General features: G+C 45.4%; 1 protein-coding gene across 1 annotated transcript; it reads left to right on the forward strand.

The window, feature by feature from the left end:
- Positions 1–700: 700 nt before the first annotated feature.
- On the forward strand, positions 701–7,136 carry ASB12 (ankyrin repeat and SOCS box containing 12). Its single transcript, XM_017512153.2, has 3 exons — positions 701–937; positions 5,723–6,542; positions 6,899–7,136. Exons 2-3 carry the CDS (start codon positions 5,747–5,749, stop codon positions 7,030–7,032), a joined length of 930 nt encoding a protein of 309 aa, XP_017367642.1. The 5' UTR covers positions 701–937; positions 5,723–5,746; the 3' UTR covers positions 7,033–7,136.
- The last annotated feature ends 6,855 nt before the right edge of the window (positions 7,137–13,991 follow it).

Raw genomic sequence — 13,991 nt, forward strand, 5'->3', positions numbered from 1 at the left:
TGGCATTTCATGAATGAGGTAGAGAAGGCTGGGGAGTGAACTAAGTAGATACCAGATTGAAAGAAATAGATGAAGGATCTGGGGCTCTTTTCCCTGAAACAAGGTGACATGGAGGATATAATATCTGGGTTCAGATCCCTAGAGGGCTGTTTTGGGGCAGAAAAAGTGAGAGCTGAGTTTTTGACAAAGTTCCCAGTGCTGGACACATTAAACTGATGGTGACGATTTGGGGTGAGGAAAGTGGGAGTCTTTGGGCATTTTCTTCAGGCTGAGCTTGGTGGGTTAGTGGGCTGGGAAGGTCTTTATAAATGACCAAGTCCTTCTTAAGCTTTAGAAAAGCTGAGTGAGAACACATTCTGTTATGGAGGCTTTTCCTTCCCACCTTCCTCCTCGCTCTGAGGAAGGGAAGGGGCAAAGAGTCCCAGGATCTGCAGAGGGGCTCACTTCAGAAGAGAAAAAAAAAAGTTGTGCTAGGCTGAGACTGGGCCTTCTCAGTGCCCCCTGGTGGAGGCGTGGGAACACCCACAGCTCAGGGGCCTCACCCTGGCTCCCATTTGAGTGGCAGGGAGGGATATAGGAAGACAGGCTGAGAGCAGGAACCCTAGCCTCGCCAGGCACCTGTCTGTCAGTCAGTCCTTCCAGGACTTCCCCGCAGGCGGGCCCCTCCTCTTGCTGTAATCGCTCCCAGAATGGCACTGGTAAGATAACACAGCCTGGGAAGAGGGGGTGGAGGGTAGCCTAAAATTAGCCCCTTGGACCAAGACTAGGGGCTGACTCCTAGTCTTTCAGCAGCATTGTTAACAGTGGGAACCGAGCGCCCCAGCTGCTACAGGCTGAGGCCATAGGGGCTCCCTAAGGAGGGGCCACCAGGGCCCCAGTGTTTTACAGAGTTGCGGTGGCAACGACCCCGGGCAGCACGGCCTCAGGCTGAAGCCCGGTGAGTACCTGGAGCCTAGGACCGGTTTGAGAGGAGTGACCCCTGCGGGCCTGCAGACCAGTGATCACCCACCACCCGTCGTAGGCTGTTTCCGCCGGGTCTGGGACATGGTGGGAGTTGAGGGAGGCGCTTGGAAGGTTGTTAGAATAACCCACCGGGAGGAGGGAGGAGGGAGGAGGGATATAATGTCAGTTTCCTGATTTGTGTGTCTCAAGAGGATATGTCTGCCTAGGACCTCGGGTCTAAACAGACTGCTACTTGAGAGAAATTGCGATTATGCACTACAGGGAGTGTAGAGATTTGTCTTTGTGTCCCTGTGTGATATTGGCTAGTCTGTGTGTATGGGTGCCTTGGCGTGGGTTTAAGTAGGTAAGGGCAGAACTCCTAAGGGTGGGAGAAGGAAGATGAGACTTAAAAACGTCCTACTGATGCCTGAAGGAATGCTCTAGGGTGCACAGAAACCAACCACTTTCCTGTAGGAGTACTTAACCTGTATTCACAGACACTAAGAAGGCCTTGGATAGAGCTCAAGGGGTCCAGAAACTTAAATGAGTAGACAATTACCTTTTTTTCCCCTAACCTCAAACTAAAATTTATTATTTCCTTCAAGGATGAATGCAGGGAGCAAATGACACTAGCCTTACAGGTTCCTGTAACTTGGTTACCAGAAGAAATCACAGATATTTCATATCATATTACAGTTGTGGCAGAGATCTTGAAATGTCATTTATTACCACTTAAGAAATTATTACTAGACCTTGCTCTTACTCTATCATGCATTTAAAAGTATTTTGACAGTAGCATTTCAATATAATTTATTTTCTTTAATTTTATGTAATAAAAACCATTCTGAAAGGGGTTTACAGACTTCACTAGTTTGTCACAGGAACCAATATCATAAAAAAAAGGTTCATAACTCCTACATCTTTAGGATCAGGAAGAAGCTCCGTGCACATAGCAGACACATAATAACTCTTTGATTAATAAACTACAGCAAAGTGAGTTTAGGCAATAGGCTAGCTGGATTTTATCCTTATCTAATGGAGGTGCAATTCACTCCAGTGCCAAAGCCAGCTGGAGAGCATGGCTTGGTCTCCCTCTGGAGACTCATTATATGAGCTCTGTTGCTGGCTTTTGGTATGACCTCAGTGAGAGGTTTGGCATTTCCTTCTGCCACTCCCTGCCACTTTATCTCCCCAGACCCCAGTCCCCCCAAAAAAATATTAAGGGGGCAATCCCTACAGGTTATCAGAATAAATTATTTGTAAAGGAACCTTCCATTACCGAAGTCTCTGAAATTCAGCAAGACATTCAAAAGCTGAAGATCCTGGGAGCCGGAATGTGACTCTGTTGGAGTCAAGGGAGGGGGGATTGTGTTTGTGTTTTATGTCGTAATAGAAAGAAGAGGAGGAGGAGTAGAGAAATCTGGATTCTATTTCTGACTCTGATATTGCATTGATGTAAGGCTTCTGGAAAACCCCTTACCCTCTCTGGACTCAGTTTCCTCCATCTACAAATTGGGGGTAATATTACCTATTTTGCTGCATGAAATTGCTTTGAAAAGCACAAGATTATAAGTGTATTCTGAGTTCTTGTTAATGAGACAACTAACAATAACAATCATGTGACCATACTAAAGTCCCTGCTCCACTCTGAACATTGGTTCCCCATCTCTAAATTGAAAAAATTAAAGGATCTACAAGGTCCATTCCAGCTCTGAGGTTCTAGGACATTAAGTAGGGAACAATAGCCATAGAAAATGGAGACCTAAGTAATCATCGTCATCATCATAGTAAAAATAATTACTGATAACTACATTCAGGCACTATTCTAAGCACTTACTATGTACTAACTTATTTGATCCTAACAACCCTCCAAGGCAGGTACTATTATTATTTTGTCTTTACAGATGAAGAAATGGGCACAGAAAGATTAAATGACCTGCCCTAGGTCACACAGCTACTAAATGCTAGAGCTGGGGTAGAAGCAGAACTCCCACATTTACCACTACTATATATGACCACTTTATCTGCACTGGGGGCAAACAAAGACCCATATATGAGTTACAATACAGCGTGATAACTGCTATAGTACTATAGCATAGACTCTGGAGGAATTAACTTGGCAGAAGGAGTTCCATGTGGCAGAAACAAACATCGTGTATATGGAGAGCCATTGTTTCCTGTCTCTTGTCACTGGAACTCAGGATATAAGTAAAGGAGTAATAGGAAGTGAGGCTGGAGAAATTGGCAAAGATTTGTTTATGAAGGCCTTTTGAGATGGGCTAAGGTATTTGGCCTGTAGTTGGAAAGAAAGAGGAGCCATTAAGGTATTTAAAACAGAGGATTGGTAGAGATCAGATTTGTATTTTTAAATTATCACTTTAGCAAAAATGTAGAGAAAATATTGAAAATAGAAACTACTTATAAGACCACTATAACTACTAAGGCAAAAGGCAATGGGGGCCTAAATAAAGCACTGGTAATATGAATGGTCCCTGAGGAGCACAGATGGTCTGAAGAGGTCTCTAGTAGGTAAAATCCACCGGACTTGATGGGATTTGATGAGAGTAGGGTAAAGATGCAAGAAGATTGAGATGAGTCTTGGCTTTTGGTTTCGTTGACCAGATAGATGGTAAGGAAATGAAATATGGATCAAGTTTAGTCATGGTGGTAGTGGTGGTGATGTGATACTGCTGTCCTTGAAGTGCTTAAAGAAACTCAGTGGATATATGCCTGGAGCTAAAGAGAGAGCTGGGGGCTTGGACAGAGACTTGAAATAATCACGATAAAAGTGAGAGCTAAAGGGCTAGGACTGGAGAGGAGAGGATGGAGAAGAGACCATAGATATTTCAGGGGAAAATGGGAGGGGAGAAAAATCAGGAGAGTGTGCTAGCAAGGAAGCTGATGGAGGAGTTTGTAGGGAGGAGTCATCTGTAGGGATAGATATTCCAGAAAAGTCATGGAAGAAAAGATCTTCAAGACATCCACTGGATTTAGCCACAAAAATGACCTTTGGAAAAGCTTTCTTGGTGTGTGATTGAGGATGGGTGAAGCCAGACTGTAGATAATGGACAAGTGAATGGAAGGTGGTGAAGTACATAGTAGACAACTCTTTGGATCTGTTTGGTAAAGAAAGGAGAGATGAAGAGAACGATAGCTAGAGTGGGACAAAGAATCATACAAGTTTATTGGTTTGTCTCCCAAGATAGTTGAAGGGGAAGAGCCAGTGTGAGGAGGCTGAAGGTGCAGAGAAAAGAAGCTCACCTTTGAAGATTTACTATGTAGTAGCTCTCTTACTCATAACAATCTCATGAGAAAGGGACTATCATTTCCGTCTTATAGATGAGGAAACTGAGTTCCAAAGAAAGGAGGAGACTTACCCAAGTTTACTCAGCTAGAATCTTGGAGTGCTGAGCTGGAAACCTGGGTCTGCTGGATTTTTTAAATCCTGTCCTTTCCATTGCACTCCAAGAATGAATAAAAATACCATATATGGAGCTGATGCTGGTGGGTGGGGAGGGGCCACCACCCACCAAAGTTTAAGGTGACCCCACCCACCTACCTCATAATTTTCTTTCTATGAGGTAGACTAACAAAGAGGGGTGGGGGTAATCAGTGAATAAAAGGAGGGATGAGGCCCTGAGCCCTTGGCTGCAGGGTATGTGAAAGTATGGAAACTCAAGCTCTGAGAAACCTGCCCGCTCATCCTGATGACATTTCAAACTGAGGTGGGTAACCTTGACACTGAAGCACTTAGGAACAGGATTGGTAAGGTCAGGGTTAGTCATTGAGCCAGGATGGTTTTGTAGGCCTGAGGACTGTAGGAAGAGAAGAGTTGAACTTTGAGACAAAGGCTTTAGGCTGGGTCAGAGAGAAAGGAAAAAGGCTTAAGCCAGAGGAATGAGGAGGCAGTGTTGGCAATCAAAGGGACTCCTGGATTAAATTGGTCCTGGGGAGAATCTAGTTGTCATCAGAGAAGAAAACTTGCCCTGGAAACCTAGACTGTTTCCTGCAATCTGTTTTCATTTTATTTGAAATATATTCTTTGTAATGCCACCTCTTCATTTAATCACTAAACGTCATTCAATACCGATTTCCTGAATACTTCTGTTCCGAGATGTAGGGCCTTCATCTGAGGGAAGGTTATGTAAGGCTTGGGTGAGAGAGCTTTAGTCATATATGAAGGGCTATGAAGAGTTCAACTATATGAAAATGGAGTTAAGGGCTTGCCCCCAAAGATTGATGACAGCTTGACATCACAAAGTATGGTTCTATTAGCCTAACCAGTGCCAGGCCAGAGCCACCTTACTAATCAACACATTCTGAACTGAGGAAAATGCATCTACCAAATTTCCAGCTATGATATAGCCATACTAGGGGTAGAGGAATGCAAAATGAATACAGGGTCATCACCCTGAAGTTTATACACTAATGGAGTATAGATAAGTGAAATGTGGTGTGAACGCATAGCTGAAGTTCAGTTGTGAACCTCTGGAATCCCTGAGCAGGAAGAGGTGGAGGTTAGGGAAGGCTTCCTAGAAGTAGGAGTTTGAGGGGCAGACAGAAGAGTGGATGCAAGGCATCAAACTATAAAATGGCCTGACCTGTTTTGGCAGTGTCTTTGGGGCCTGAAATAAGACAGTGGGATTGGGAGTAAGAAGTAGAAGATCCAGGAACGAATAGACTGATGGTAAAGGGCAGGGGCCAAGGGGTTGAAATGGAGGCTGGCATTCAGGCTTTTGATGGGTACCCTCATTCTTTCCCACTTGTTTGTCACCCACAGATCTGGCATTTTCTTGTGCTCATAATGAGAATAGTTCTCCAATTAGCCAAGATGAACCTCATGGACATCACCAAGATTTTCTCCCTCCTGCAGCCCGACAAGGAGGAGGAAGATACCGACACGGAGGAAAAGCAGGCTCTCAGTCAAGCAGTGTATGACAACGACTCTTATACCTTGGACCAGCTTTTGCACCAGGAGCGTTACAAACGTTTCATCAACAGCAGGAGTGGCTGGGGCGTTCCTGGGACACCCTTGCGCTTGGCTGCTTCTTATGGCCACTTGAGCTGTTTGCGAGTCCTTTTGGCACATGGTGCTGACGTTGATAGTTTGGATGTCAAGGCACAGACGCCACTTTTCACTGTACGTGTGCTTTTGGAAGCTGGTGCCTGTCCTGGTGGTAGTATCTACAACAACTGTTCTCCCGTGCTCACAGCTGCCCGTGATGGTGCTGTTGCTATCCTGCAGGAGCTCCTAGGCCATGGTGCAGAGGCCAATGTCAAAGCTAAATTACCGGTCTGGGCATCAAACATAGCTTCATGTTCTGGCCCCCTCTATTTGGCTGCAGTCTACGGGCACCTGGACTGCTTCCGCCTGCTTTTGCTCCACGGGGCAGACCCTGACTACAACTGCACTGACCAGGGCCTATTGGCTCGTGTCCCACGACCCCGCACCCTCCTTGAAATCTGCCTCCACCATAATTGTGAGCCAGAGTACATCCAGCTGTTAATCGATTTTGGTGCTAATATCTACCTTCCATCTCTCTCCTTTGACCTGACCTCACAAGATGATAAAGGCATTGCATTGCTGCTACAGGCCCGAGGTGAGTGGTGAACAGGCTAGCCTCATAGTCCACCTGGCTTGGAGGTCCCAGGGCAAATTGCTGTCTAAACCAATCCTCTGAGATGCATTAGAGAAAACTCCATCTTACTCCCTCTCTTGGGGCCCCAGTAGAGAAAAGGCTATGTATTCCATGTTCGAGAAAGGTCACTAAGATGAGGTTGGGTGGGGGTGGGAAGCACTAGCCCAATTTCTGGTTCTGGCTCTGCCAATGACTATTTTATTTCTTGGAAAGGATAGAGCATTAGGGCTGTAGTAGCCAGGTGAGGGTGGATGTAGGCTTGGGTGGGAGAATTATGCTGATAATTGCTCCTCATGATGTGTTTCTTCTTGCTCTAGCCACTCCACGGTCGCTCCTATCACAGGCCCGTTTAGTCATCCGCAGAGCCCTGTGCCAGGCTGGCCAGTTACAAGCCATCAACCAGCTGGATATTCCTCCTGTGTTGATTAGCTATCTCAAACACCAACTATAATCTTGCAGTCTGCCCAGGAACTTATGATGCCTTCAGAAACCACCTGGAGACTCAGGTAGCTGGAGGGCATTACAGCTCCACAATAAAATTCTCCAGAAAATAAGTCCCAGTGTCTGCTGTGTCTGGTGTGTGTGGACATGGATGGGGAGGTGGGTGTTACTGAGGGAAGGGGTGTTACTGGCCATGGGGAAAAATGGCAAATGGTTTGGTATCTGACAGGCACAGGAGTCTGTAAGAGCAAAAAGAAAAACTAACCCAATGGCCTATACCTCCCCAACAAGATCCCTTAGATAGTTTTGGGAGCTGTGTTGCCCTGTAAGCAAGGTTCTGAATAATACAAGAAGTGGGTGGAGGGGTAGCGTCAGCTTGCACACTCTTTGCCTCCCTTCAATTCTCTGGCTGCTGCAAGACACACTTTCAGTAAAGTGACTGAGGAACCTCCCATTCACTCACATTGAGTCATAGGCTGCATTTCCACTGTTTCAATTTATAGTCAAGGTCTACCTGAGTAAACTAACTATCAAGTATTTATAACAGAATATCTAATGCGGAAAAGAAATTGGTTACATAGGTGATAGGCTGAGAATCCAAGTGAGACAAGCAGATAACCTAGAGACTGCAGGAAGCCAGCATGACTTCTAGGCTTGAGGGGTGAGGGAGGAGGGAAAGGGGTCATCTGATGAAAGTAAAATCACAGGCCTGCCCGCAGGCGCTAGAGCCACAGATGAGAAATGTGCCTGAGCTAGAGGAAAGGAAAAAGCAGCCTCTTCTTTCCCTCATCCCTGCCCTTCAATATCTGCCTCTGAGATCTCTCTCATTAAGGAAACCAGAAGTCATTTAATATTGGAACCTAGGAAACACAGCTTACAGGGGTCAACCCCCTTGCAATCAGAGTGAGGGTGAGGTGGTGAAGAATGGAGGGACAACGGGAGAAAGTAGTATGACATAAACCAGGAGCTGGAATCACACAGCAAAACTGGAAATATGTTGATGGCAGGAGCCACAGAGGAGACACAGCAGAGGCACCACCCAAGGCAGAGAAGGCAGAGGCACCACCCAAGGCAGAGAAGGCAGAGGCTAAGTACCCTGGCTTCTCCATTTTCCCTGCCTTCCCACCGGTGCCTTCTATTGGTTAAACCCAGCCAGAAGGTAGTTGGCTTGGGAGCCTGGGAAACGTAGTCCGTAGGGTTCAGAACCCCCATGTGGAGAACAGAGGAAGGAGTCAAACAGACCCTGGAGCAGCGCAGATATCCACTTAAATCCAGAGAAATTCATTTTACTAAATTTTAATCCTTCTACAGGACCTTCTTGTATTTTTCTTGTACAACTGTGTGTGGGGACGTGGATGAGCAGTGAAAGGGACACAAGATTAAGGAGTAGAGGAGGAGAGCCCAGATAACCTGTGCCCAGGAAGCACTTTAGATATTTAGAGCTCTTCCTGGGAGCAACTTTAATGGTCTCCTACATTATGCTCCCATATCGCTGGGAAAAGAAGGCAGAGCATGGAGTCTTAATCTGATTTGCCCTCACCTCTCTCACCTCCCCACTTTCCATAGGTACTCCTGCCTGAGAGACTTTAGGAAGGAAGGTGAGAAAACTGGACATCTATCTCCTTGCTTCTGCCCCATCCAGCTTTCAGATTCTCATTGTTAGGCACTTTGGAAAACAGTGTAACTGTTGTTCTCTAAAGAGCATGAGAACTAAAGAACTGAGGGCTTCAGGGTAGGCATCCTCAGCTCTCTTCTACCTTTCTTTCATTCTGGGCTCCTGAGCAGTAGTTTCTGCAAAACCACACCCCTAGCCCTGCCTGCCATTCCCTTAGTAAAGACCTTGGGGACTGAGTCAACCTCAGCAGCCCTGTCTGCTGTAATCCCCCAGGAAAGCACACCCTTCAAACGGGGCCTGGCCAAAGTGTCCTCCTTCATGGCATCTGGGACACAGATTCACTGGTTGCCCCATGAAGGCACATGGACACTCTGGGCATTTCAAAGTACTTGTGTTGGAGGAGGTTACCGGAATGTATAAAATTCTAGGTAAAGATGAAGGACCAAAACTCTTAGCCCCAATTTCCCAGATTAGGGAATTGAGGACTCAACTAAAGTAAGTGCCCACGTTATTTGTGGTCCAGCTCTTCAGAGTACTCCTAGCTGTTCTTTCTCCAATTGCCTGTGCTGTTAGTGAGAAGAGCAACTTCAAGGCCTGGTGCCTTAATTTTTTTCCCCTCCCCAGGCCTCATCATTCCCAGCCAGAAAATGGGCCAGAGGTTGTGTTGTACTTCCCAAATTCATATGTTGAAACCTAATCCCCAGTGTAACAGTATTAGGTGGTGAGGCCTTTGGGAAGTGATTAAATCTTGAGGGCTCCAGTTTCATGAGTGGGATTAGTGGCCTATAAAAGAGGCCCCAAAGACACACCTCACCCCTTTCACCATGTGAGGACACAGCAAGAACTGTTAATAAACTAGAAAGTCACCAGGCACCAAATCTGTTGGCACCTTGATCTTGGATTTTCCAGCCCCTAAAACTGAGACAAATAAATTTCTGTTGTTTATAAATTGCCTGGTCTAAGGTATTTTGTTACAGCAGTGCAAGCAGACTAAGACATCTCCCTTTCTTCCTTCCTGACATTGCCATTAGCCTGGATCTTGGTCCTGCTTTGCACATGCCACTATCAGTCTGCACTCTCTCTTGCAATGGAAAAATTATCTTGCTTTATTCAAAAAGATGGCCCCTAAGGACTAGATTCAAAGTGTAAAATGGCCCACGGGACTCCAGAAACCAGAGAGATCCCCATTCAGCTGCTAACTTGACAGAAAACCCCATGGAGAAGGTGGTATTTGATCTTTGCTTTGAATGGTGGGAAGAATTTTAATCAGCAGAGAGGAAGCAGAAGGCATTAGCGAAGGGAACTCTATGAGCAAAAGCATAGAAGTGGGACAACGCAGGGCAGTTTGATTTGAGTTCAGTGAATTTGAACGGGAGCTAGGTTGAGTACTAGACTGAAGAGAGCCATGAATACCTTGGTTCTTTAGACTTGAAGGTTTCAGTTCTTAGAATGGGACACTTACAGTCACAAAAGTGACTTGCTGAGCATGTAGAGAACATGATCCCTGATTTCCAGGACATATCTGCTAGCATTAACTGAATCACTGTCTTGTGTGCACATATCAATTTACTGCTTACAAGTTATTTGCACACCTATAATTTCATTTACTTTTTAGAACAATTCTGTGAGGTAAGCAGAACAGTTTTTGTACAGATGTGTCAACCAAAGCCCAGAGAAAGGAGTGGACTTGACACAGTGAGGCAGTGGCAGAGCCACATGTGTGTATGTTAGCACTGAAGCGGGATGGTGCATGGAAGTTGCAAGCTCTGACTTCATTTTCCAGGCCTGGGATCCCCAACCCCCAGGATGGAGCTTGGCACTAAGGAGTGATATAGCAAAGTAGAAAAAGATGGGAGCCCCAGTAACTGGGGCTAAAGGGGCTGGGGTAAGCCACAGTGAGGGGCTGGGCATATGGGAGGATCAGAGGCCTCCCTCCCCCTGCCTAGGGCTCAGAGGGGCCCCAATTCTACTTTGCTGGTTATTTCCAAACTCTAAAGGGGCTTCATTTTTCCCTCAGCCCTGAGGAAACCCTGTTCCTAAATACTCAAGTCAACGATCATCTGCTTCATCCTGGTATCTTCTGAGCTCTATCCACTTACAGGCACAGAAGACATTAGCTTCCTGCTACTAGCCTACTTGCTAGCTCCTACTTTGCCAGTCTCCAAGTAAGCTGCTTCCTCCCAGGAGAAAAGCAGAGGCTAGGCTGGTGGCAGAATCTGGTCCAGTGATACCTCCAATGCTCTAGCTTGCAGTTTCTTCACCTCCTTGACTTTCGTGCCAATGCTCACTCTCCATTTTAGTATCCTTGGCCTTACTGGAAATGTGCATTCCCCTTTCTAGTCAGAATTGCTTGTTTTCCCAGAAGATACATTCCTGGAATGCCACAGTCTGATTCCATAGAATCTACTCAACAAATATTTATTGAGTACATATTCTGTGCCAGACACTGTGTTTCAGGCACCACATAACTCAAATTTATCTCCGTTTCCCTTCTCCCCTGTCTTCCCTTCCCTCATTGTCCATCTTTGAGTCTGTCTTCAATCACTTCAGTCTCCACACTAACTTTGGATCAAGCTGTTGTTCTCTCCTAAGCTTGGTCTAATGAACACCATAGAGAACTTGAAATGACTAATCATCATAGAAATCTAAAGAATTGAGAGCAGAGTGATGGTTACTAGAGGCTGGGGGACTTCGTGGGGAAAGAAATGGGGGATTATTTGTCAAAGGGTACAAAGTTTCAGATAAACAGAATGTGATGGTTAATACTGAGTGTTCACTTGATTGGATTGAAGGATGCAAAGTATTGTTCTTGGGTGTGTCTGTAATGTTGTTGCCAAAGGAGATTATTAATATCTGAGTCAGTGGACTGGGAGAGGCAGATCCCACCCTCAGTCTGGGTGGGCACAATCTAATCAGCTGCCAGCTTGGCTAGAATAAAGCAGGAAGAAGAACATGGAAGAAATAGACTGGCTGAATCTTCCAGCCTTCATCCTTCTGCTGTGCTGGATGCTTCCTGCCCTCAAACGTTAAACTCCAAGTTCTTGAGCTTTTGGACTCTTGGACTTACACCAGTAGTTTGCCAGGGGCTCTCAGGTCTTCAGACACTGACTGAGGCGGCAGTATCAGCTTTCCTACTTTTGAGGTTTTGGGACTCAGACTGGTTTTCTTGCTCCTCAGCTTGTACACGGACTATTGTGAGAATTCACCTTGTGATTGTGTGAGTCAATACTTCTTAATAAACTCCCTTTTATGTATACATATATCCTATTAGTTCTGTCCCTCTAGAGAACCCTATTACAGATTTTGGTACCAAACGTGGAGTGGTTCTAGAGGAACAGAATGTTGATGATGGAGTTCTTTAGTTGGTTTTGGGGTTTCTGGAGTTGGCTGCTTACTATGATTAGACTCCCAAATGTTAAGAACTCTACTTCTAATAGTATGGAGAACACTGATAGTCCTTGGTGTGAACTGTTTAGAGAGCTATGCAAAATAAACACATTTGATACTCCTGATTCACTGCTTGTGAGAGGCAAGGAGTTTAGTGACTAGACATAATACCTTTGACTATATGTGGGGAACCAAGGAATATAATAATGCCGGTCGGTTGCTCCTAAGTTAACTGGACAAAATGATGAGAAAAAAATGATGAACTCAGGGATTCTAACTCCCAGCTCCAGAAGTACACACTAATCTGCAGATCCTCTAAGATTACCCTGAATGAGAGTCTTATCTCTTATAGGGAAACAGCTGAAATTGTGGAAAATGGGACACAAGCTCTTAGGCGAGTGACTGACCTGCAATGAAAGGTGCATGCACAGCCTCACCAGGTGTCTACTGTTAAAGTGACGACATGGATTGGAAGAGTGGGACCCTGCAACTTGGGATGAGGACGTGTGGGAGGACCTTGATGAGTCTGGGGGCACTGAGTCCCTAAATTGTGATGAGCCTTTTTTGCCAGAGAAAACAGCCTCCCTACCCCCAGTGGGGGCAACATCCCCTTCTCACCCATGCTGCCATCTGCCTTTCCACCTTTGTCTGAGGAGATTAATCATGAACTGATTGAGGCAACAGTGATGTTCTCCCCTGAGGCAGTTGCCAGGCAAGACAATGCTGATTCTCCTCAGGACTTACCCACAACACCCTTGTTTGCTTCTAGACCTATAACTAGACTCAGGTAGCGGCAGGAACCTAGAGATGAGATTCAGACTGTGACCCACAAGGAGGTGCACTACACACTCCAAAAGAATGGCTTGAGTTTTCTAATTTGTATAAGAAGAAATTTGGAGAACAGGCATGGGAATGGATATGAAGAGTATGGAATAATGGTGGAAGAAACATAAAATTGGGTCAGGTTGAATTTCTTGATATGGCCCCACTAAACAGGGATCCTGAGTTTAATGTTGTAGCTCGGGGAGTTAAAAAATGTTCTAATAGTTTATTTGCTTGGTTAGCTGAAATATGGATCAACAGATGGCCTACTATGAGCAAGCTGGAAATGCCTGATCTCCCTTGGTTTACTATAGAGGATGGGATTCAAAGGCTTAGAGGGCTAGGAATGCTAGAGTAAATTAGTTACTTTAGACCTACTCATCCCAGCTGGGAGGATCCAGAAGACACCCTTCAACAGTAGTTTGTGAAACAGATTTGTGAGGGGAGCACCTGCATCCTAGAAGAGCTCTGTGATTGCTCTTTTCTGTAAGCCAGATCTTACAGTGGGAACCACAGTAACTAATTCAGAAAATTTAAATGCAGTGAGAATAACTGGATCCCAAGGTGGCAGGAGCCAAGTGGCAGCACTCAACTGTCAAATGCAATATGGGTGTAGTTACTCTAACGGACAGCAGAGGCAAAGCAGCCATCAGAATAGTCTGACTTATGCAGAGCACTGGCTTTGACCAATTAAACAAGGTGTTCCTGCAAATGAAATAGATAGAAAGCCTACTGCATTATTTCTTAATTTGTATGAGCAGAAAACTTTGCTGTCAAGTAGACAAAAGACTAATTTGAATTGTAAAAATACAGAATCACAGCCCCTCATTCAATTTCCAGACTTGAACCAGTTTACAGACCCAGAGCCCTTTGAATGAAGGGAAAGCAGAATGCCCTTAAGGAAAGGCTCCACTACAATACCAACAATTTATGTTATTAATCTTTCTCCTATCCTTCCCCAGGGAGACTTCCAGCCTTTTACCAGAGTGATGTGCATTGGGGAAAGGGAAATGATCAGATTTGGGGGGTACTACTGGACATTGGCTCTGAGCTGACATTGATTTCAGGGGGTCCAAAATGTCATTGTGGATCTCCAGTTAAAGTAGGGGCTTATGGAGATCAGATAATTAATGGAGTGTTAGCTC

The sequence above is a fragment of the Cebus imitator genome, unplaced genomic scaffold (genome assembly GCF_001604975.1).
Source record: "Cebus imitator isolate Cc_AM_T3 unplaced genomic scaffold, Cebus_imitator-1.0 Scaffold463, whole genome shotgun sequence".
Classification (NCBI taxonomy): domain Eukaryota; kingdom Metazoa; phylum Chordata; class Mammalia; order Primates; family Cebidae; genus Cebus; species Cebus imitator.